The 22,330-nt window shown below is 41.6% G+C and overlaps 1 protein-coding gene across 3 annotated transcripts in view; it reads right to left on the bottom strand.

Moving 5' to 3' along the window:
- Positions 1-4,537: 4,537 nt before the first annotated feature.
- snx19b (sorting nexin 19b) overlaps positions 4,538-22,330 on the bottom strand; it is a 116,636-nt gene continuing 98,843 nt past the window's right edge. For 2 of the 3 annotated variants that reach the window (XM_060943746.1, XM_060943747.1), the window contains exons 10-12: positions 9,203-9,387; positions 8,928-9,015; positions 4,538-6,057 (exon numbers count right to left, since the gene is read on the bottom strand). In XM_060943746.1, coding sequence (XP_060799729.1) covers positions 5,934-6,057; positions 8,928-9,015; positions 9,203-9,387 — 397 coding nt within the window. In that variant the 3' untranslated portion in view covers positions 4,538-5,933. The remainder of the gene's footprint in view (positions 6,058-8,927; positions 9,016-9,202; positions 9,388-22,330) is intronic. The other variant, XR_009656848.1, reaches the window with a different exon arrangement.

Raw genomic sequence — 22,330 nt, 5'->3', positions numbered from 1 at the left:
GCGCCGGCCCCCGTCTCCGCGGTGGGGGAATGGGGCGAGGAGAAGACACAGGAGGAGGGGAGAGAGAGGGAGAGGAGAGAAGAGGTCGTCTGCTGTCCTACCGTCAGGACAGCCGCCAGATGATCCTCCGCCAGCTCAATTGCCTGATCCAGCGACGCCAGGCGGTGGCACTGGACCCACTCTGCGGTTCCCGCTGGTAGACGCGCGACGAACTGTTCCAGTATCACCTGGTCGATGAGTCCCTCGGCGTCGCAGCTGTCAGCCCTCAACCACTGCCAGCAGGCGTCCCAGAGTTGCTGGCCAAACGCGAATGGCCGGCTGACTTCCTCCAAGCGCAGAGCGCGGAAACGCTGATGTTGTTGCTCCGGGGTGCATCCCACCCGCTGGAGGACGGCCCGGCGAAGGTCCGCGTAGGCCAGCTGGCGGTCGGCGGGGAGCTGTAGCGCGGCCAGCTGGGCCTCTCCCGTTAGCAGGGGGCGCGCCGCGCGCTGTTCCACCGGCCACCCCGAGGTCTCTGCTACATGCTCAAAGAGCATGAAGAATGCCTCGGGGTCGTCCTGCGGGCCCATCTTCGTGAGGGTGAGGGTGGAAGGGCCCTCGGCGGTGGAGTTGGTGGACCCCGCCGACGCGAGGAGGTGCCGGAACGCCCGACGATCTTCCTGTTGCGCCAGCACCAGGGCCTCGAATCGTTGTTCTTGCTCCTTTCGGAGGGCGAGCAGCGCCTGGTGCTGGCTCTGTTGGGCCGTGGCGAGGGCATGGATCAGGTCGGCGAAGGTGGAGGACTCCATGGGGCTGTTGTCTTCTGTGCTCGGGTCCCGGGTTTCAGCACCACTGTAACAGTCCACGTAGGTGGGTGGAGCACAGAAGGACGGCAGGACAGAACTGTTTAACAAAACTCTCTTTTATTTGCACTTTTCAGATGCAAAACACACACTCAGACACACGCACACACATCAGCCGTCTGGTTGTGGAGAGAGAGTCCCTCTGCTCTCACTCTCTCTCCTTAAGAAGGGCACGGTCACTGGGAAGACACACAAACACATCAATTAACAACAGGTGTAGTGATTCTGCCACTTAACTTCCCTGACTCCGCCCTCCTGTCACAGACCGATGCTAGACCACGCCCCCGCTGCCACAGTTATACACCACCACAATCAAAGCAGCTGTGCTTCAAACTTTCACTGAAATAATTAATCACTGATTGGTCAGAGGACAGCAAGTTAATTTCCATTCTATGGCAAGACTATATTTCAAGTAGTGTGCAACATAATAAACAAATAGTATATATAAGAACATTACTAGGAAAATAAATTATGTATTTGGGGGAGGATGGAAAATGGATACATTAATATTTGGATACAATTTTTGTTTATGTTTATAACTAAGATGGCGATATACAAATAATAAGTATGAACATTAGTAGATGTGTACAAGCATACATATGATGTAATATTATTCTTAACTATATTCAGATATCATTGACCCAGAGCAATCTTCTCTAGGGTTTTGCCTTACTTACACTTGGACCGTTTAATTCCAGACATTCAGCCAAATCTCTCTTTGTCATAGGCATCCCAAAATTGTTCCCAGAGATTTGATCTGATTTTAACAATGGGAGGCTTGCTTTATCCTTTTTGTTGATCTCAGGTAACAATCCCCTTTCCTCTGGAAAACAGATTAGTTTTGATTAGCTTAAAAATATTAGATTTCTCCAAATAATGTAAATAAATAAAAGGTTCTTTGTTCCAGAATCTTAATGCAACACCATAATATGCATTAAATCATTAACAGTTACATAAACAGTTCATCAAATATTTAGTCTATATTTATAAAATGGTATTTGGATTTAACCACCAAAAGATATACCCCTTACAGTATCTGCTTATTATTCAGTTAATCAACTTTTTTGTTATAATGCATATTATTCAGTGACTACAAGGAATTATTCAGTACTGTTTAATTTCTAGACTCATAGGAAAGTAATCTAGTTGCTGAACATGAACATCTTGAAAAGTTCCAACATTCAGCAGATGGAAAGGTTCAGTTGCTTAGCAGAGACAAAGCCAAGACCTCAGGTCAGACTCCCAGCTCTGCCATGAGTCATCTAGGTAGAACTGGCCAAAAATCTTCGAAAGATGATGACAGAAATGGTGTTCCCTTTTTTCTTATCACTGCTCAAATTGTTGTGTGTTTGCCCTGTCCAGGGCAAACACACAACTAATTGTTATGTGAACCTGTTATGTGCTCCAGAGAGCACAACATAATTACCAACAGCACACTTCCCAGCCAAAAAAAGTTGCACACAATATTTTGTTGAACCACCTTTAGCTTTGATTATGGTGCACATTGTTTCAAAAACCTTTATCATCACATTTATTTCCATCCAGAGTTGCATTAATTTTTTTTTGCTGAGATCTTGTATTGGTGATGGGAGTCAAACCACTCTGTAGTCTTCTTCAGCACATCTTAAAAACTTTCAGTGGGTTTAAGGTCAGGACTCTGTGGTGGCCAATTCAAAAATGATTCTTCATGCTCCCTGAACAACCCTTTCACAATCTGAGCTCTAATTTTATGCCCGTGCCGTCAGGGAAGGAAAAAAAATCCATTGACGTGATAACCTGGTCAATCAGTACATTCAGGTAGTGTGAGCTAACTTCATTTTATTGCCACACAATGTTGCTGAGCCTCGACCTGACCACCTGAAGCAACCCCAGATCATAACACTGCTTCCAGAATCTTGTACAGTGGCCACTATGCATGATGGGTTCATCACTTCATACACTTTCCTTCTTACCCTGACACACCCATCACTCAGGAATAGGTCAATCTGGACTCATCAGACCACATGACATTTTTCTATTGTTCCAGAGAGTACACTTTCCATCTTTATGCTCCCTAGCAAATTGAAGCCCTTTCTTCTGATTAGTCTTACTAACTAGTGGTTTTCTTATGGCCATACAGCTGTTTAGTCCCAATCCTGTGAGTTCTCACTGCTCTCACTTTCACTATTAAACATAGCTGCGAGTCTTTTTTTTTTATGATTTGACTTCGAGTGTCTAAGTGACCTCTGATCATGGTCAATCAAGAATTTTATCCGACCACATTTCTTTTTGTGAACTTGACAGTTCATCACTATCTTTCCAGGTTTTAAATGGTGCGTTGCACAGTTCTTCACCCAATTCCAGTAATTTCAACAAATCTCCTTAGTTGTTGTCTTTGCTTGATGCAGGGCAATAATTTGACCCTTCTAACATCTTTCCCACGACCATGAGATATATCTTCCAATGTGGTTGTTTAAGAAATTAGAAGCTATTCACTGCATCAGTTAGGGTTAAAAGAATTGCTGCCAGCTGAAACATATTAATCACTGCAGTAATTATCCAGTCGAAGGCTCTTAACTATTTCTCATCTCATTACCTGTAGCCGCTTTATCCTGTTCTACAGGGTCGCAGACAAGCTGGAGCCTATCCCAGCTGACTACGGGCGAAAGGCGGGGTACACCCTGGACAAGTCGCCAGGTCATCACAGGGCTGACACATAGACACAGACAACCATTCACACTCACATCTACGGTCAATTTAGAGTCACCAGTTAACCTAACCTGCATGTCTTTGGACTGTGGGGGAAACCGGAGCACCCAGAGGAAACCCACACAGACACAGGGAGAACACGCAAACTCCACACAGAAAGGCCCTCGCCGGCCACGGGACTCAAACCCAGACCTTCTTGCTGTGAGGCGACGGCGCTAACCACTACACCACCGTGCCACCCCCTCTTAACTGTTTGCTTATTTAAATCCAACTGGCGACTTTTTTTTGGTCAGGCAGTGTACAGCCAGGAATCTGATGACCACGGGGATACAGAGAAGCTAATTTAACTGTTATATTCAATAAACAGCCATGATTTAATTACCTAATTTTGCTACATTCATGCAATTAGGTCTATTAATAACTCAAGTCCTGCAATTTTAGCAAATAAAGTAGCTGAAAATGAATACACAGGATTAAAAACTAAACTCTGTACATTATTGAGCAATAATAATTACATTAGTAGTAGGATAGGACTTTACACATCACTTTGCCCATATTTTGTCCTGTGGTGTGTCACTATACAAACGTGCTAGTGTAGTATTCAGAAAACCCTGTTATTTCCATTTTATTTTCAGCTGTTCCATTTTCCTGATTCTAGGCGAATGACCTTAGACCCTAGAAAATCCAAATTTGTTAGAAAGGTACAGGCCCCACCCTTCCTGACAGGACACACATCAGGCTTATAGCTGTCATTACAGGCCAGTGTTTCCTGTTTCAAAGACTTTGATCTGAAGTAGATGGGATTCCAAGAAACTAAATAATACAGACCGTGTTTGATACAAATTAAAATATTGGTCAAATTGTGGTCAGTTATGTTGCACCAGCCTTATCCTGAGGTAAATCAGTTATAAAGGTGCACGTCCTTAAAACAAAGACTTGTTTATAAAAATAAATGGATGTTAGAAAGGCTTTAACAAGCAGCTAAATCTATAATTATATACACAGTGTTATTTGACAAAGCATTTATTGAACAAAAGCATGTTCCAGAGCCCATGTGCTTTTAGACAGAAATAACTCCGGTCTGTACTTTTTGCATATTTATTACAATCACAGCTTACAACACAATTTATTCACTGAAACATTTACAAGTAGTGCAATAATTAAAGCATATTCATTACATTTCACACAACAGTGGACAGTATAATGGATTATTTATTGGATCATGATCGTAAACATTTCAAAAGTTCACAAGCATCATTATACTGGGGGAAAACATAATGCCAAAGTAGACATGACAAATGAACTTTTTCAAGAAACAGACCAGTCTGGAAGGATAAACATACTGACCACTAAGGAATAACTTTTTCATGGCTTTTGATCCATTCCTTTTATATCTTTAAACTGCTTTATAGACAAAACAGGTTTACACACACACACACACACACACACACACACACACACACACATTAAGGCAGTTACACATCTTTTACTCTTTTAGACATTAACCAAATATTCTTTATGATTTCATCAAAGTGCACAAGCATGAGGAAAATATTTCAGGATTTATATCCAAAGAACCAAGTTAGCATACACACAAAGACAGACGTGGTAACAGAGCATCCAACAATATTTAGAACAGGAGACTGGAAAGGAGACCCCTTTACATTCTGTAGTCTTCTCTGCATTATTCTGAGTTATATTCTGTATAACCTTTTCTTTAAGGCCAACAAAAAAAAAGTAGTAAATTATCAAGTCCCACTCGGTGAACAGACAAGATAAAGTTGTAAATGATCCCCCAAAGCATGCACAGTTTCAGCATGACATGAAAGCTCATGCAAGCTCACATGGAAAAACCCTCCAACCTAAATAAAGTGGAGGAAGATAAAACAGGAAGTTGGAATCTTAAGCAAATTAGAGACAAATGTGTCACGGAGCAGTGCCCACGGCAAAGAGCAAGAGAAATGAATAAATAAACTTAAAGTGACTTTAAAATGTAACTTGGCCCTGCTTTAGAGTCGAAGTTTAATCTGTCCTGGTGTTGGGAACTTTAATAGGAGTCCATGTGCAAAAGTTTCAAGCCAAAAGAAAATGGATAAGTGCTTGAGAAGACAGCTCTCCACTAATTCAGATCCGGTCCAAGAGTGTTTTGGAGATCAGTCAAGGTCTGATAAAATGCAAAACAGGTGGTCAGTAACCAAAGCTAGGCCAGACACACATACTGTGTGTGAGACCCAGACACGTAAGAGCTAAATTAGAGTCAGACCAAACCATGCACATATTCAATTTTGCCTCATTCACTTCCATGATTGCATCTCCATACCTGACCAGACTCATTCTGACACGAGTAGGTGGTTGTTGAAACGCACGCGTGTTTGTGTGCGTCAGTCAACTTTTGCCGAGTTCCTATGGTGGTAGTTTCTCAGCATTTTTAGAAAGACTCTGGAGCAGCAACTTTTGAAAGTCGTCATCAGACAGCTCGGGGATTAGGAACTCAAATAGCACATCCCACACACAGTAAACCAGGTGCCTGTGCACAAGGAGTCAGAGGTCAGAGGCAATACCAGTGTATTTGTGTCAAGAAGTTCACCAAAAAACACTTGCACTCAATTTAAAAACAATCATATCAATCGTTCAGAGATTTATCCTGTTTTCCCTGCCCAGTATTTACTCTTCTGCAGTATCCCAGCATATGCAGTGTGTACGAATGTAGAAGAAATAATGAACAGAAATGGCGTGCAGGTTCTAGCAGTATGTTTACTAGATGACAAATATTAAAGACTTCATTTGTTTTCATTTAATTGTGGTAACCAGATATGGAAGGATGTAGATGCCTCACCTTTGTGAGGCCATAAAACACCTCCTGAAATATATTTTTAAAGTTATAAATTATATTAAGCAAATTCAAGCAAAACATCTTCTTAAATGAACTAATTGGTTTAAATTTGTTAACACAGTCACTTTTTTCCACATTTTTCGCTGGATTTGGGTAATGTGACCCATGTTCTCAGTTACTGAAAATACTACTTGGCCAAAAAGCATGTGCACACCCCTTCCAATTATGGAATACAGGTATTTTAGCCACACCCATTGCTAACAGGAACATAAAATCAAGCATATCAAAATCATAGCCATGCAATCTCTATAGACAAACACTGGCAGTAGAATGGGTCATACTGAAGAACTCAGTTATATTAAACATGGCACTCTCATAGGATGCTACTTTGTCACAAGTCAGTTTGTGAAATTTCTGCCCTGTTAAATCTGTCTGATCACTGTAAGTGCTTTTATGTAAGAGTTTTTTGTCTGGGAGCAACAACTCAGCCACGTAGTGGTAGACCCTGCAGACTCACAAAGTGGACCTGCCAAATGTTGAAGCAGAGAGCGTGTAAAAGTCGCCTTTCCTCTGTTGTATCATTCACTCATTCTTGTGCTGATGTTGCTTCCAACAGTCTCTGGAAGCAACATCAGCACAAGAACTGTACCCTGGGACCTTCATGAAATAGGTTTCCAAGGCTGAAGAGCTGCACACAAGTCTATGTGTAATGCCGAGCACTGGCTGGAGTGGTGTTAAACCACTCTGGAGCAGCGGAAATGGGTTCTCTGGAGTGATGATGAATCATGCTTTACTACTATTTAGCAGTGTGATGGACAAATGCGGGTTTGATGGATGCCAGGAGAATGCAACCCTCTGAATTGTATAGTGCCAACAGTAAAGTTTGGTGGAGGAGGGATATGGGCTGGGGACGGTTTTCAGGGATTGGGTCCTAAGTTCCAGTGAACATTAATGTGAACTGGTTTGGTGTAGAGGAATTTGAGTGGCTTGCACAAAGCCCTGACCTCAACCCCAACAAACAACTTCGGATGAACTGGAACATCAACTGCGTTTCAAGCCTTCTTGTCCAACATCAGTGTGTGATCTTAGAAATGCTCTTTTGGCAGACTGGGCACAAACTCCCAGAGACATACTGCACATCTTGTAGAAAGCCTTCCCAGAAAAGTGGAGGCTATTAGAGTTACAAAGGTGTGCGCGCGCGTGTGTGTGTGTGTGTGTGTGGGGGGGGGGGGGGGGGGGTTTAGAGGTTCACTGCATATTAATACCAAAGGCTTAGGAATGGGATGTCCAACAAACTGATACAGTACACATGATGGCCATGTGTCCACATATTATTGTCCTTATAGTGTGAGACTGATATCTGAAATTAGGGGAGCATATCATACCTTTACACTAGCCAATAAACCTGTGGGTGTGTTGAAAGACATGAGGTTAGGTTAACTGGTGACTCTAAATTGACCGTAGGTGTGAATGGTTGTCTGTGACCATGTGTCAGCCCTGTGATGACCTGGCGACTTGTCCAGGGTGTACCCCGCCTTTCGCCCGTAGTCAACTGGGATAGGCTCCAGCTTGCCTGCAACCCTGTAGAACAGGATAAAGCAGCTAGAGATAATGAGATGAGATAATAAACTATCTATCTATAATGACCCAAAAGTCAACGTCCTTCCCATGCCATCAAGGCACATTGGGCAGTGCCGATCTCCGTTTCAGTAGCCCTCAGCCTCTGGCATATTACGTAGCTAGGGTTACAGTGGGGGGCTAGTCCTCTGGTAATCACAAGAGTTTGATTCCCTACTCGTATCTGTATTGCAACATACCTCGCCAGAAGGTACCATTTTTATGATGGTCTTTGGTATGACCCAACCACGAGTAGAACTCAATCTCCCAGTCTAGAGGTAGACAGGCTAACCACTAGGCCAACTCTTTGACCAACCCAAAAGTCATAGGTCAAAAAAAATGCATGGCTGCACAGGTCAAATAAAAGCATGGCTTCACCAGTTGCCTTTAATACATTTCTAAACTGTGTATTTCCTTGTCATTGGAGTGATCCCCTCAAAAATCTACAGTTTTGTTTTCATCTAAAAATATAAATCAAAAGATATTTAAGGTACATAACGACACCAGTGTTAAACAGTTAACACTACATGCTCATTCCTAGTAAGAGAATACTAAAAGGTACAGAAGACATAACCTTCAGGCAACAGCAAGGGAAGGTACAGTTTAGTATGCTATTTTTCAGAAGCATCAGAATTGCAATAGGTTGCAACATATTTACAGCATGCTATTTCTGTCTTATAGTGTGTAGCCCTAGTTCCTTGGAAAACACTCAATTTCTTATTCTACACAAGTTGTTGTTAATGGGTTTAAATGAAAAGTATCAGGGTAAATTTCCCTTGGCTTTTGTAAGAGCTGTGATTTTGTGCTTGTTGCATAATAATGCTTGTGTGCATTCAACTCATTGTGCATGATGCATTGTAACACATTGTAACACAATGCATCATGTGCTATGAATTCTCATGTGTTACGTTGTGTATGCGCACACGTGTGCGTGTCCTTAGACTGACCTGTTTATAGTAGAATCTTGGAGAGAGTCAAGAACGACCTGCCAGGAATGCTTGTACTTCTCTGAGCCCAGCATATCTGAAACAAGATCTGTAAACATAGAGGATAGCATAGTCACCCACAGACCCACCACAGTGATGGAAACAAGAATAAGAAAGCATACAAGAACACCACTAAGGAAAGTACAGTTTTATTGACAACGTTAGTGCATATAAACAAATCCATTTTATTTTTACTGTGACTTTGTGATTAAGTGGAGACAGGAAAGGGGCACTACCAGGAAGCAAATTCATCAAACACTGCAGTGACTGCTGTTTGGTATCATCTCTTTGCTGCTGGGAACGCTGAGGCCGGGGATGGGCAGGCAGATTTCCCCCAGGCCACACAGCCTGCTGCAGCACCCGCAAATAAGTCACCCAGTACTGCAGACATGTCAAATTAGCCACTCCAACCTCCAGCCACCTACACAAGACATGCAAACATGGCAAAGTCAAAACTTTATATTAAACAAAACAAATTCTTACAAACACCTGGAATATTGAATACTGAATATCAAGTTTATTTGTACAGCGCTTTTAACAATAAACATTGTCGCAAAGCAGCTTTACAGAATTTGAACGACTTAAAACATGAGCTAATTTTATCCCTAATCTATCCCCAATGAGCAAGCCTGTGGCGACGGTGGCAAGGAAAAACTCCCTCAGACGACATGAGGAAGAAACCTCGAGAGGAACCAGACTCAAAAGGGAACCCATCCTCATTTGGGCAACAACAGACAGCCTGACTATAATATTAACAGTTTTAACAGGTATAACCCTCAACTGTCCTCATGGGGCCGTCCTTCACAGGAGTGGGGCGATAAAACTCCGACCAGACACAGGGCACCAGGATGGATCAAGCAGGTCCGAGGGGCAGAAGAGGCCAGCATCTCAATCCCAGGATCAACATGTAACTCAGAGGGACAGATGGGGGGGGGGGAGAGAGAGAGAGAAAGAAAACACATTCTTTGTTCCTGAATACCTGAAATTCAGTATCATGGTTTGAGCTTGGTGTAGCTTTTCCATCACAGTTATAGGAATGCAAAACTACAAAATCACACATTTGATTGGGAAGACAGCACAGAAAGCCAGGCAAAGTGCATGCACATACCTGTGGTATAATTAATTACCATAGAATTCTTTGTTCCTAAATAGAGGTAAAACCTTAAAGAAAGACATGTGCAGCAGGGTGTAGCGAGTTGAGGATTGAGTTTCTTAATGTTTATTCCTAGATGGTTAATTGTGAGGTGGGGGTGTGATCAAGTGTCAGTTTATGAACGGAGGGTGGAGCCATGAGCGTGAGTGATCAGGATGAGGCTGCACCTGTAGGTGATTTTCCTACCAAATGTTCCATGTTTCAATTAGTGGCAAGGAGGATAAAAGGGGGAGAAATAAGAGCCAGGCAACAGAGAGCTCAGCTGTACAAAGCCATGCTGTTTATGTGTGTTTACAAGCCCTAAAAAGTGAGAGGAATAAAAAGAATAAAACAAAGAGCATTTTTGAGTTGTCCCAAGCCTGCCCATTTCCTCCTTTCCCACAGAACACGAGGGAATGTAAAGCTGGAGCCAAAACCTGGGAAAATGCACCATCATGGAGTCCTCGCCACTTTCAAACCATATCAAGTTCAAACCATATCAAGTCTGCAGACTAGACAACAGTGGTAGGGCTCAGTAAGAGGTCAGACAGCTGATGGATGGGTGTTGAGACAACAATCAGTCTCTGAATGTCGAAAAGACAAAAGAGACTGTTGACTTCAGGAGGAGCCTTGCCACCTGCACTCAACTCCACATCAATGGCTCTGCTATAGAGATCTTGCAGTCGCGTGACCAGAAAGTACACAGCCACCATCTTGTCAGTAAAAAACACAGCTGAATACTGCTGCACTCGTGTACAGAATGGATCAATTTCAACCGATGGACTACATGGCTCATTTTTCTAATGAACAGATAACTAGATATATGTCTAAAATAAACGATCTACAGATTAGTGACCCTTATGGCTTACCGGACGTAGTTTTCACGACCGTGTCAGTGGATGTTGAACTGCCAGCGGAATACCCAGACGTGTATAATTACCTTATTAACTTTCCCTCGCTGTTCAGTGGTGAAGCACTGCGTGCTTATAAATCTCTGGACAGTTATCTTTACAGAAATTCAGGATTTGTCAGCGACAGATGTGGCATCTTGTAAACAAGAAAATAATCCTCATTGGACGGGTAAGTCACTTAAGTATTGAGTATAGCACTGACCAGCCGATTATAGAATAGAATAAGGTAATTCCAGCTGTAATTCCAAATCATCCGTCTTGTTTACCATGGATCTGGCGTTGGAGGTAGAGGCTTAGCAGTGGAGATTTGAGTGGCTGTTTTCTGAGCTTAGTCAACAGGCCGGCTCTGCAGCCTCGCTTTTGCTTCCACTCCCGGCGCCGCCTCCTTCGCTTTGCTTCCGATAACAACCCACGGAGACCCCGCTGGTCTTGCCATCTCGTCCGGAATGTTGTGCATGCGATGGAAATCGCTACAAACCGTCATTTTCTGCTGGAAACCAATGTCCAGCAAGTCCATACGGTTGTAGTGGATATTGAAGTCCGGTACAGACGAACAACACGCAAAAATACACACGCAAAACATAAAAAACGTGCACAGGTAGGGAGAGCTTGTAGCCGCAGCCGTTGTAGTAGAATTGTATATAGTAGGGTTTTCTAGAAGAAAAGGTAGAAGTAGAAGCAGAAGTAGTAGTAGAAGGCGGAAATATGGCGTTTGACCAACAAGATGGCGTCTGTCACAATCTGGATCGGCTGTAACGTCACATGTAAGTGCTCCATTGAGACAATCACCAATGTGAAGTTCCTGAGGGTGTACAACCTCACCTGGACACTCAACACCATCACCATTTAAAAATAAATTAAATTAAAAAATTTAAATAAATTAAAAAAAGCCCAGCAGCATCTCCACTTCCTGCAGAGGCTGAAAAAGGCCAGCCTCCTCCTTCCCATTCTTATCACCTTCTACCAGGGGAATGTTGAGAGCATCCTCTGCACATGCATCACTGTCTGGTAAAGGGACAGCAATGTCACCAATCGCAAGTCCCTGCAGCAGTTTGTGAGGACTGCTGAGAGGATCATCAGGGTCCCCCCACATCACTTACAGAACTGTATAATAAAAACTCTACTGGCCGCACGGCAGATAGATTGTGGCAAATAGATCACTTGCACTTATGTGCTTTTGTGGCAGAGCCATCCACCCCCCCATTATGGGTCTACCCAAGTTAGAGTCAGAGAAGAACTCATAAGTGCCTTCCTAACAGACTCACTTCTGGACTTTTTACACTGCACTGACAATTGGTATAAAGTCACTTAACTTGGCATAATTTATTATACATTGCTCTTTGTTTCTCAGTGCTCAGTTTACATTGCACAGACATGTTAAACTGGCACAAAGTTACTTTACACTCTCCACTGCATACCACTATTACCAATTACTAATGCATTACTCATCCTGCAATACCTGTTTGTCCATTTTTTGACTTGCACTAGGTTATGTTTGTCCTTTGTCTTGTATTTTCATTTATATTGCACCACAGGTCTTAGAGAAACATCATTTCAACCTTACTGTATATGGACAGGCTAACAACGAGCATCTCTTGAATCTTGCCTCACTATTCAATTCTGATTTTTTTTTTCCTCAGAATGGATTTGCCTATCTTGACTGGCTAACATTCATAATTACAAGTGACCAAAATCTAACTGTAATGTGAATGCATCTGTCCTCTGAAACGGTACGTATGCACACATTGATGAGGCAAAAAAGCCACACAGCTGGGTTTTTTTTTGCTGTTTTTGCAGCTATTGTAGCTCTCCATTTTTGTTTGCTGTGCTCAGCATATGCATATAGGCAAAAAAAAAAAGCCAAATGAATTTCAATCTGACCATTCTCATATCACATGGCCACAAATCTGATATGTATCCAATCTAGGACCACACACACCAATCAGCCATAAACACTGACAAGTAAAGTAAATTACATTGATTATGTTGTTACAGTGACACCTGTCTAGGGGTGGGATATATTGGGCAGCAAGAGACCAGTCAATTCTTGAAGTCAAAGCATTGGAAGCAGAAAAAACAGGTAAGCGTAAGGATCTGAGCAACTTTGACAAGGGCCAAATTGTGACTAGGACTGGGTCTACAAAATGACACATCTTGTGGGGGTGTTCCTGGTATGAAGTGAAGTACCTACCAAAATTAGTCCAAGGAAGGACAACTGGTGAAATGGTGACAGGGTAATGGGTGGCCAAGGCTCACTGAGGCTACATCCACACGACAACGGCAACGAGATGTTATTTAAAAATATATCGCGTCCAAATGGGCAACAATCAGTAAAATATCAGGTCCATATGGCAACGCAACGCTTGCTGAAAACGATGCAATACACATGCCACACCTCTAGGGGCGCTGTAAGACGGTCCCTTCGGAGACACCAGAACAATAGAAGAAGTAAGGACGCATGCGCATAATGCGCGAGACTTCATATTAGCCACAAAGTCAGGAAAATCTGTTTGTAAAATTACATTATAATGACCAAATACAATGAAAAGTATTTTTCCAGTCTCACCTGTGAAAGGTAATCCCACGTGATCTCGTTTGGACGGCAAACCTGTTGGTACAGTTAAACGCAGCTAATCTTTATTCTCCGCTTTGACCTCTCCAATATGGCGGCGAGGATGACGTATGATTCTACGCGGAAGGCGGCGTCTTTAATGGTCCGGAATAAATTGAATACTACAGGTTGATGGATTAATTTGTTTCTCACCTGTGAAAGGTAATCCCATGTGATCTCGTTTGGACGGTAAACCTGTTGGTACAGTTAAAGGCAGCACATGAATCTTTATTCTCTGCTTTGACCTATCCAATATGGCGGCGAGGATGACGTATGATTCTACGCGGAAGGCGGCGTCTTTAATGGTCTGGAATAAATTGGATTAACTTGCTCCTCTACGCCCTTTTTGAGGAATGTATTGTCGGACTTAAATCAACATCTGAAGAGGTGAGATCGCTCCTTTTTTTCCCTATTTTTGCTGGCAGGATTGCACCATTACACAATAAATATTCACAGTGAAAATATTTTGTAAGCACGTTTCATGAACCAAGTTATAGGATTTGTTGACAACTCGCATCGCATCGCAATGAGAAGATCATTGGCACTACTGGTGTTAAGAATCAGACCATTTCATAAATGAATATTTTGCTGTAGAGCTGCAGTGTTTGTACAATTGCATGTTTTTGCTTCACTATTACTGTCACTATTCTGCTTCTTGCATTACTACTGTGAACTAACACTGAACATAATAATAATAATATCCAAGCTCGTGTTTCACTCTCACTAGTGCTCTGTAAGGCTTTTTCCTGGTGATATTCGTTACACTTCTACCCGGCGTGAAGCACTCACAGTCATGTGGTTGTGACGTCATCGTAAACAAATCCGTTCTACTCATCCAGACGACTTCACAACGGCAACGTTGCCAGATCTTTCCACTCTGGAACCTGTTCTCAAAAAGATTGCATTTTGGGCACCCAAAACGCCGGTGCCGTGTGGACGCCAGGCCTAAACGATAAGCAATTGTATCGGAGTCACCTGAATCCGTTGCCATGTGGACAGGGCCTGAGTCGCATAAGACACAAAGGTTAGCCCATGTGGTCCAATCCCACCGAAAAGCTACTGTGGCACAAACTGTGCAATGGCTCTGATAATTTTTTCCTCTTTTCTCAGGTTGAAAATGGCTTGCTTTCCTCCCATAGTTTCTGTTCATGTTGGTTTATCCTTTTTAAGAATAAATGCAATCTTCACAGGTGAAGACCAGTGCTCAGACCATTAGGAGACATTCAGTTACAAATCGCTTAATAATTGTTCAATCTTACTTTGGAAATAAGAAATACATGTTCAAATATTTTTCCATCACTTGGAAAATGATTGGTACAAACAAAAGGTCCTAGGTTCTTGTTTAAAGTGTATCTGTAGTGAATTTTAATTACTAGCTATTTCAAAAGATCATGTACAGTGGTGCTTGAAAGTTTGTGAACCCTTTAGAATTTTCTATATTTCTGCATAAATATGACCTAAAACATCATCAGATTTTCACACAAGTCCTAAAAGTAGATAAAGAGAACCCAGTTAAACAAAGAAGACAAAATTATTATACTTGGTCATTTATTTATTGAGGAAAATGATCCAATATTACATATCTGTGAGTGGCACAAGTATGTGAACCTTTGCTTTCAGTATCTGGTATGACCCCCTTGTGCAGCAATAACTGCAACTAAACATTTCCGGTAACTCTTGATCAGTCCTGCACACCGGCTTGAAGGAATTTTAGCCCATTCCTCCATACAAAACAGCTTCAACTCTGAGATGTTGGTGGGTTGCCTCACATGAACTTCAGGTCCTTCCACAACATTTTGATTGGATTAAGGTCAGGGTTTTGACTTGGCCATTTCAAAACATTAACTTTATTCTTCTTTAACCATTCTTTGGTAGAACGACTTGTGTGCTTAGGGTCGTTGTCTTGCTGCATGACTCACCTTCTCTTGAGATTCAGTTCATGGACAGATGTCCTGACATTTTCCTTTAGAATTTGCTGGTATAATTCAGAATTAATTGTTCCATCAATGACGGCAAGCTGTCCTGGCCCAGATGCAGCAAAACAGGCCCAAACCATGATACTACCACCACCAGGATTCACTAAAAAAAGTTCTATTTTGGTCTCATCCATCCACAAAGCATTTTTCCAATAGCCTTCTGGCTTGTCCACATGATCTTTAGCAAACTGCAGATAAGCAGCAATGTTCTTTTTGGAGAGCAGTGGCTTTCTCCTCGCAACCCTGCCATGCACACCATTGTTGTTCAGTGTTCTCCTGATGGTGGACTCATGAACATTAGCCAATGTGAGACAGGCCTTCAGTTGCTTAGAAGTTACCCTGGGGTCCTTTGTGGGTGGTAAAAGAGAGCAACTGGAGAGCAACACCTATGGTCAATTTAGAGCCACCAGTTACCTTAACCTGCATGTATTTGGACTGTGGGGGAAACCGGAGCACGCAGAGGAAACCTACACAGACACAGTGGGTGGTAAAAGAGAGCAACTGGACTTGCTTGAAGATTCTTGAAGACGTTTCACCTCTCATCCAAAAGGCTTCTTCAGTTCTGCCTGACTAATAGGAAGTATTAGGTATTTATCCTCTCATGGATGAAAAGCAATCCTAAGGTGTCGTTGAGTCATCCTGTTGGTGTGGGTCACTGGGGGCTGGGTGTGAACAGCCTCAAGAGTCATTGGGGTGATCAATGGATTGCTGGTTCTCTCTGTCCTCCTGTGAGTCACTGAAAACAGCTGGGTTTTGGTGTGCATTCAGTTGTTTGGGAAGTGTGCCAAGGACTGCATTGTAGGTGGCTAATAAATTATGTCTTATGTCTGTTCAGTGATGGCCATTCCAGGTTGACAAAAATGGCTTCTTTAACTCCTCGCTCATACCAACGATCCTCTCTGGCTAAAATGCGTACGTTGCAATCCTGAAATGAGTGTCCTTTGTTGTTAAGATGAAGATAGACAGCAGAGTCCTGGCCTGAGGAACTGGCTCTCCTGTGTTGAGCCACGCACCTGTGAAGCAGTTGTTTTGTTTCCCCAATATACAACTCCGTGCATTCCTCACTGCACTGCATTGCATACACTACTTTGTCCTGTTTGTGTCTGGCTATTCTGTCCTTAGGGTGGACCAGTTTCTGCTTCAGGGCGTTACTGGGTCTGAAATGTACCGGAATGTTGTGTTTGTAGAAGATCCTCCTGAGTTTCTCAGATAGATCAGAAATGTAGGGAATGACAATGTTCTTGCGTTTGTTCCTGTTATCCTCCTTGTCCATTATGTTCCTTTTTCTGCTCTTGAAGAAGGCCCAGTTGGGATACCCACAGTTCTAAAGTGCTTTCTTGATGTGATTCTGCTCCTTCTCTTTTCCCTCTACCGTTGTAGAAATGTTCTGAGCCCTGTGTTGCAAGGTCCTAATGACCCCCAATTTGTGTTCCAGTGGGTGGTGAGAGTCGAAGAGTAGGTACTGGTCTGTGTGTGTGGGTTTCCGGTAGACCTCGATGCTAAGGATTGTACATCACAATCCAAGAAGGCTAGATTATTCCCACTGACGTCCTCCCGAGTGAAACTGATGTTGATATCTACTGCATTGATGTGCTTAGAGAAGGCTTCCACCTCATGGGTTTTGATTTTAACCCAGGTGTCATCCACATATCTGAACCAGTGGCTGGGAGCAACTCCTGAAAAAGTGGTCAAAGCTTTATGTTCCACTTCCTCCATGTAAAGATTGGCCACAATAGGGGACACCGGTGAGCCCATGGCTTGACCTCTGCCTGACTACCACCTATTTCCAGTTTAATGAAAGTTTCTACAGACAGAAGCATGGATGCGCCAAGGGCTCACCGGTGCTTTTTGTGATGCATTATGGGATACTTTGAGTGCACTATACAGGGTGTAATAATCCTCACTATCACTTCAGACAGCACTACAAAATGGCATGTTCACTATATAGTGCCCTATATAGTGAGTAGGGAGCGATTTCGGACACAGGGCATGTGAATAGTCTTTTATGAAAGCAGAAGTGGGCGCTTAGCCCTCCGACTCCAGTGTGACTGAGTAAGGTGACAAGTTTTATGTTTCATCTAATTTAAAAACTATAATATTATTTGGCAGTGGGCACATAGGAAAGTGTAAAGTATAAAAGTTTATCATGCTTGCATGATAAACTCAAATATATATCTCAATACATGACCTACTCATTCTAAACCTGTCAAACTTTGCCGGTGAAGCTCTCGACCCCAAAGTACAACCAAATCTACTTGTACATAATGCCATGAAATAATAGATATGTACCATAAAATAAAGATCTATTACAAGTATTAGATTTATATTTATTCAATGTGTTCTGAAGTTACTTGACTGAGAACTGGAAATCTCGACCCACAGAACACTGCTTATTTACTCGCACCCGATAACCCGGAATCAACGACTGTACACCACTTCCGGCCAGCGATGGCTGCTCCCCATGGTTCTGCCGCCGCAGGTAATTCACAGAATAAAACTGTCCACAAAAGTGTTTTTACAGTGTTTTTTTTGACTGGCTGTGCGTATCTTTTGTCTATACGTAATGCATAAAGCACGATTAATGTTGTATGCATGACCAGTCCTGGTACACTTTAACACATCTAAATGTAAATACCAAGAAATGAAAGCTGAAATTCTGATCTATTGTCTCAAATTTTCATCTTTTGATCTCACACACAAATGTCTTCAGTATATAGCAAAACAAAACAATTGGATTTGCTCTTCCAATACTTTTTAGGAGACTGTAAAAGAATTTCTTTGGAAATATATTTTTATCTACAAGTCTAAGGTTGTGTGGTAGCTGGTGTACAGTGACAAGTCCAACAAAACGTGTTGGAACAGAGAATAATGGTGATTAACAGTAGCATATTTTATTCCACCAACTGCATTAGTGCTGTTTATAAACCGCAGCTCATTTTGACTGGAACAATCAAAGAAAGGGGACACTAGGCATTAGCAGGGAGCACATTTCTTGAGAACAGTGGAAAAACGTGTTAATACGGGCAGAAGTGAGCTGAAATATGTCATTTCAAATGTTAATGGAAGCCTTGATTCATTATGACACTTGAAAAACAAACATGTATATAAGTATATTCCATATGGACTGCCTAATTGGTACTTGGATTTCAACTGGAAATAAAGAAATGATTGGAGTTGTCAAGGCACTGCCAGTGGAATGAAGACATAATTCAGAACAGAAGAGACAGCAAATTCATTGTCTTGACATTGTAGACAGAGACAAATGCTAAGAGACAACAGCAAAGTCCACACACCTCCAAATAATTTCGCATTAGTCAAATTACTACATGCCAAGATACCCATACCAAGAGAGGCAGTGCTGTGTATAGTACCTATGAGACCCACCAAAGAACCTCCTTATTAATTTTCTCCCTTAGATTCTCCTAGACAGAGCAAGCTGCATTATTGTAAATAACATTAATGTTTACAGAGCATCATCTGATTTAGCAGCACTTTTCTGCCATTCTTCAAATAAAGCTACAAAATATATTTAAAATAAAGTAAAAATGTAGTCAATATAGTATGTTTTATTGAGGTAAATCAACCATGAGTAATCAAGGCTGATCTGGTCAACTGCATCCCTAATAAAAAGGTTTCAACTGAACAAATTTCATATTGACTTGTGAGATGATGGGTGGTAATTTAGAGTATTGAAACACGTTGTGACAAGAATACATAAAAATAGTCCAAATAGTCTAACACTGGTTTTTAATAGTGGTTAAAGCTAAAGATGCTGCTTATTTAATAAAACAAACAAACCCCACACTACTTCCTCTTTATTCAAATCAATAAATCAGTAATTTGATTAAAACTACCACTGCATTTAAGGAATACATTGACAGGTTTCCTACTTCACAGAATCAAAAGACAAAGTTAGTGTTACAAAAATGAAAATACATTTTTCATAATGCACTAAAAGGTCTGAGTATCAGGTTTATATGTGGATAGGGATTAACCACATAAAAAGGAAAGTGAAAAATATATTTAAAATCAATTGCTCACAAACCACTTCAGATGGTGGTTTGAGATGCAGTTTCGTGACTTTATGCAAATGTAAACACAGCCATCTCCCCAAGACCAAGACACATGAAAACGCACGTAAATGAGGTCTACAAAAATCATTACATCATTTAATGTGAATCATCTATCAACACTTGAGTACAGGAGCAACAAAGTAGGCCACATTTAGCAGAAATATCAATTTTGTCCGAGACACCAGTAAAAACATTTATTCACACAACCAGAAAATGTCTGAATAAAAAATGATGACCAGGCTCATTTTGAGGTTTTGGTCAGTATTTTCTTTTCATATATAAAAGCTTACTGCTTTCTAAATTAAGCTATGCAACACAACTCGCTTTACTCAGCAGAATTAATCTTGATACATTTACAAGAGGAGAAAGATTAATTTGGTGCTCTGGCTCTGTGGAGGTGTCTCTTGCAGGTGTCTCTACAAACTAATTACTCTTTGTCTAAATACATGGAATAATGTGACTGATTCAGTCTCAATGTTCTTACCAAATGGAATATGGAGATCTGTCTGCATAGCCAAGTCTTAATTCATCTTATGGAATAATCAACCTCTGAAGAGAGTCTGGGTCATGAGTGAGTCTTTAAATAAACCATTACATACCAGAGACTGTTATAATACCCAGGGTAATGTTGAAATAAACAAAGCATCTTTCCAAACTTCTGGTTTATCTCAAACACATTCATTTCCATCACCAGAGAATTTGCATAAACCTTCCATTTCCAAGGTTCAGGCTTGTTCAAGGAGACCTTTGGTATGAACAGTCTAGTTTGTAACAAATTCATTCTGATATATAATAAAGACAAACAAGCACTTCTTGACAACCACTAGCATGCACAGATACATGTGTGTGCACGTGTCTCCAGATTGAACTATTAGTAGTCCTCAGCAAAGATCAAAATAAAACTAAGGTACATCAGCTGAGAATTTTTTCACAAACCAGGTTCAGTTTGACAGAAGACAATACATGGAATCCTTTAAATAACAGATTTTCAAAATTTTATCAGGTTACGTTACATCAGAGATGATAACTTCTGAAAAGAAACATTTAAGCTGTAGTCAAGCATTTTATTGATTGGCATGCCAATGCGGGTTTCTACTGTTTCCAATGATGTACCATGCCATCAAAGCTTAAAAAAAAAAAATTAGATTAGTCATGACACAGATGTCCATGGTTCTTTATGATTTGAAAAGGAAGGAAAGGTTACTCACTTCCTGGCATCTGGCCAAACTTTTGTGGACACCTGACCATCAGCCATATGTAGGCCTTCCTCAAACAGTTGCTACAAAGTTTCAAGCGCACACAATAGCATCCTATTTATATGTTGTAACATTACAACTATGAACCATTAGGCCCAAACATGTTCCTCTATAACAATGTCCTACTGCACAATGTGAGACCCATGGTTTGTCTAGGTTGGAGTGGAAGAATTTGGAATTGAAAACTCAAGTGGCCTATACAGAGCTGTGTCCTCAACCCCACTGAACCCATTTCACTGAACAGTGTGGAGGTTATAATAACAAATCAGGAATGAATGTGGAACAGGACATTCTAAAAAGGACATGTGGGTGTGATGGTCAGGTGTCCACAAACTTCTGACCATAGTGTACACTCTAGTGTATAGTTTCCTGGCATGACTGCATTCTTGGTGTTTCTTGGGCAAAAACACTGAACTGCTTATAAATACTGCACAGCTGCTTAATGATGTGATGTCAAGTGTCATCTGATACATCTATTGACCTTTACCCTCTCACACTGGTGATGCAATTGTGTTGGAGAGAGCTACCACCACACATACTCTTTTGTTGTGTCTGACCCCCACAGTGCCATGAAGCCCAACTGTTAAAATCAAAATTTCTCAGTTTACATCTCCAAATATCTAAACTTCTTGCTACAGGTCTGTAACATATAAGATTGCCTCCAGAGCTCCACCATTAGCATCATTGGATGATGCTAATCATCACAGATGCAACTAATTAATGGTGTACTTTTTTCATGAAAAGCACCTTTAGGGTTGGGAGTGCTCAAGCACAAAACAGCACAGACCAGCAAAAGTCTAACAAAAGCCAAAACCCCAGGGTGGTGGATAACTTGGAGAAGGAGACAGCAGGAATCGGAGTACAATTGCCCAGATCCTTTTGGTTCCTTACCAGGCCAAAGGAGGCTTTCAAATCAGCAGGCTTTTCCCAAGCCTTTGCCTGGGTCTACGGTAATTAAAGACTCAGTAGAGGCTAATACTTGGGCGAGGAGAAATAATGACATGGCAGAGTTGAACTAAGTCCATTGTGGGTGGTAAATTTGCCTCAGCATGGGGTTAAGAGGAGAGGACGAGGATTATGAATTCCCTTTCATAAGAGGATATTTCCATGGCTGTCCAACAAGAAGACAGGAGGAGACCTAGTATCAAATTAAGAAAGCATTTGAACATGTGTGTGAAGCATCTACTGCCATATATTCTGAATCTGTTATTTAAAAAAAAAAAAAAAAAACACCACAAAGTGGAGGCACCTCAAATAGTCCCCCACCTCACCCTCTTTTAAAGACATTAATCTACACAGTGTCTTGCAAAAGTATTCATCCCCCTTTGTGTTCGTCCTGTTTTGTCACATTTCAAGCTGGAATTAAAATGGCTTTTTGGACAGTTAGCACCATTTGATTTACACA

Source organism: Neoarius graeffei, chromosome 17 (genome assembly GCF_027579695.1).
Source record: "Neoarius graeffei isolate fNeoGra1 chromosome 17, fNeoGra1.pri, whole genome shotgun sequence".
NCBI classification, from domain to species: Eukaryota; Metazoa; Chordata; class Actinopteri; order Siluriformes; family Ariidae; genus Neoarius; species Neoarius graeffei.
The sequence above is the reverse complement of the archived record's forward strand: the minus strand, read 5'-3'. Positions and strand labels throughout refer to the sequence as shown.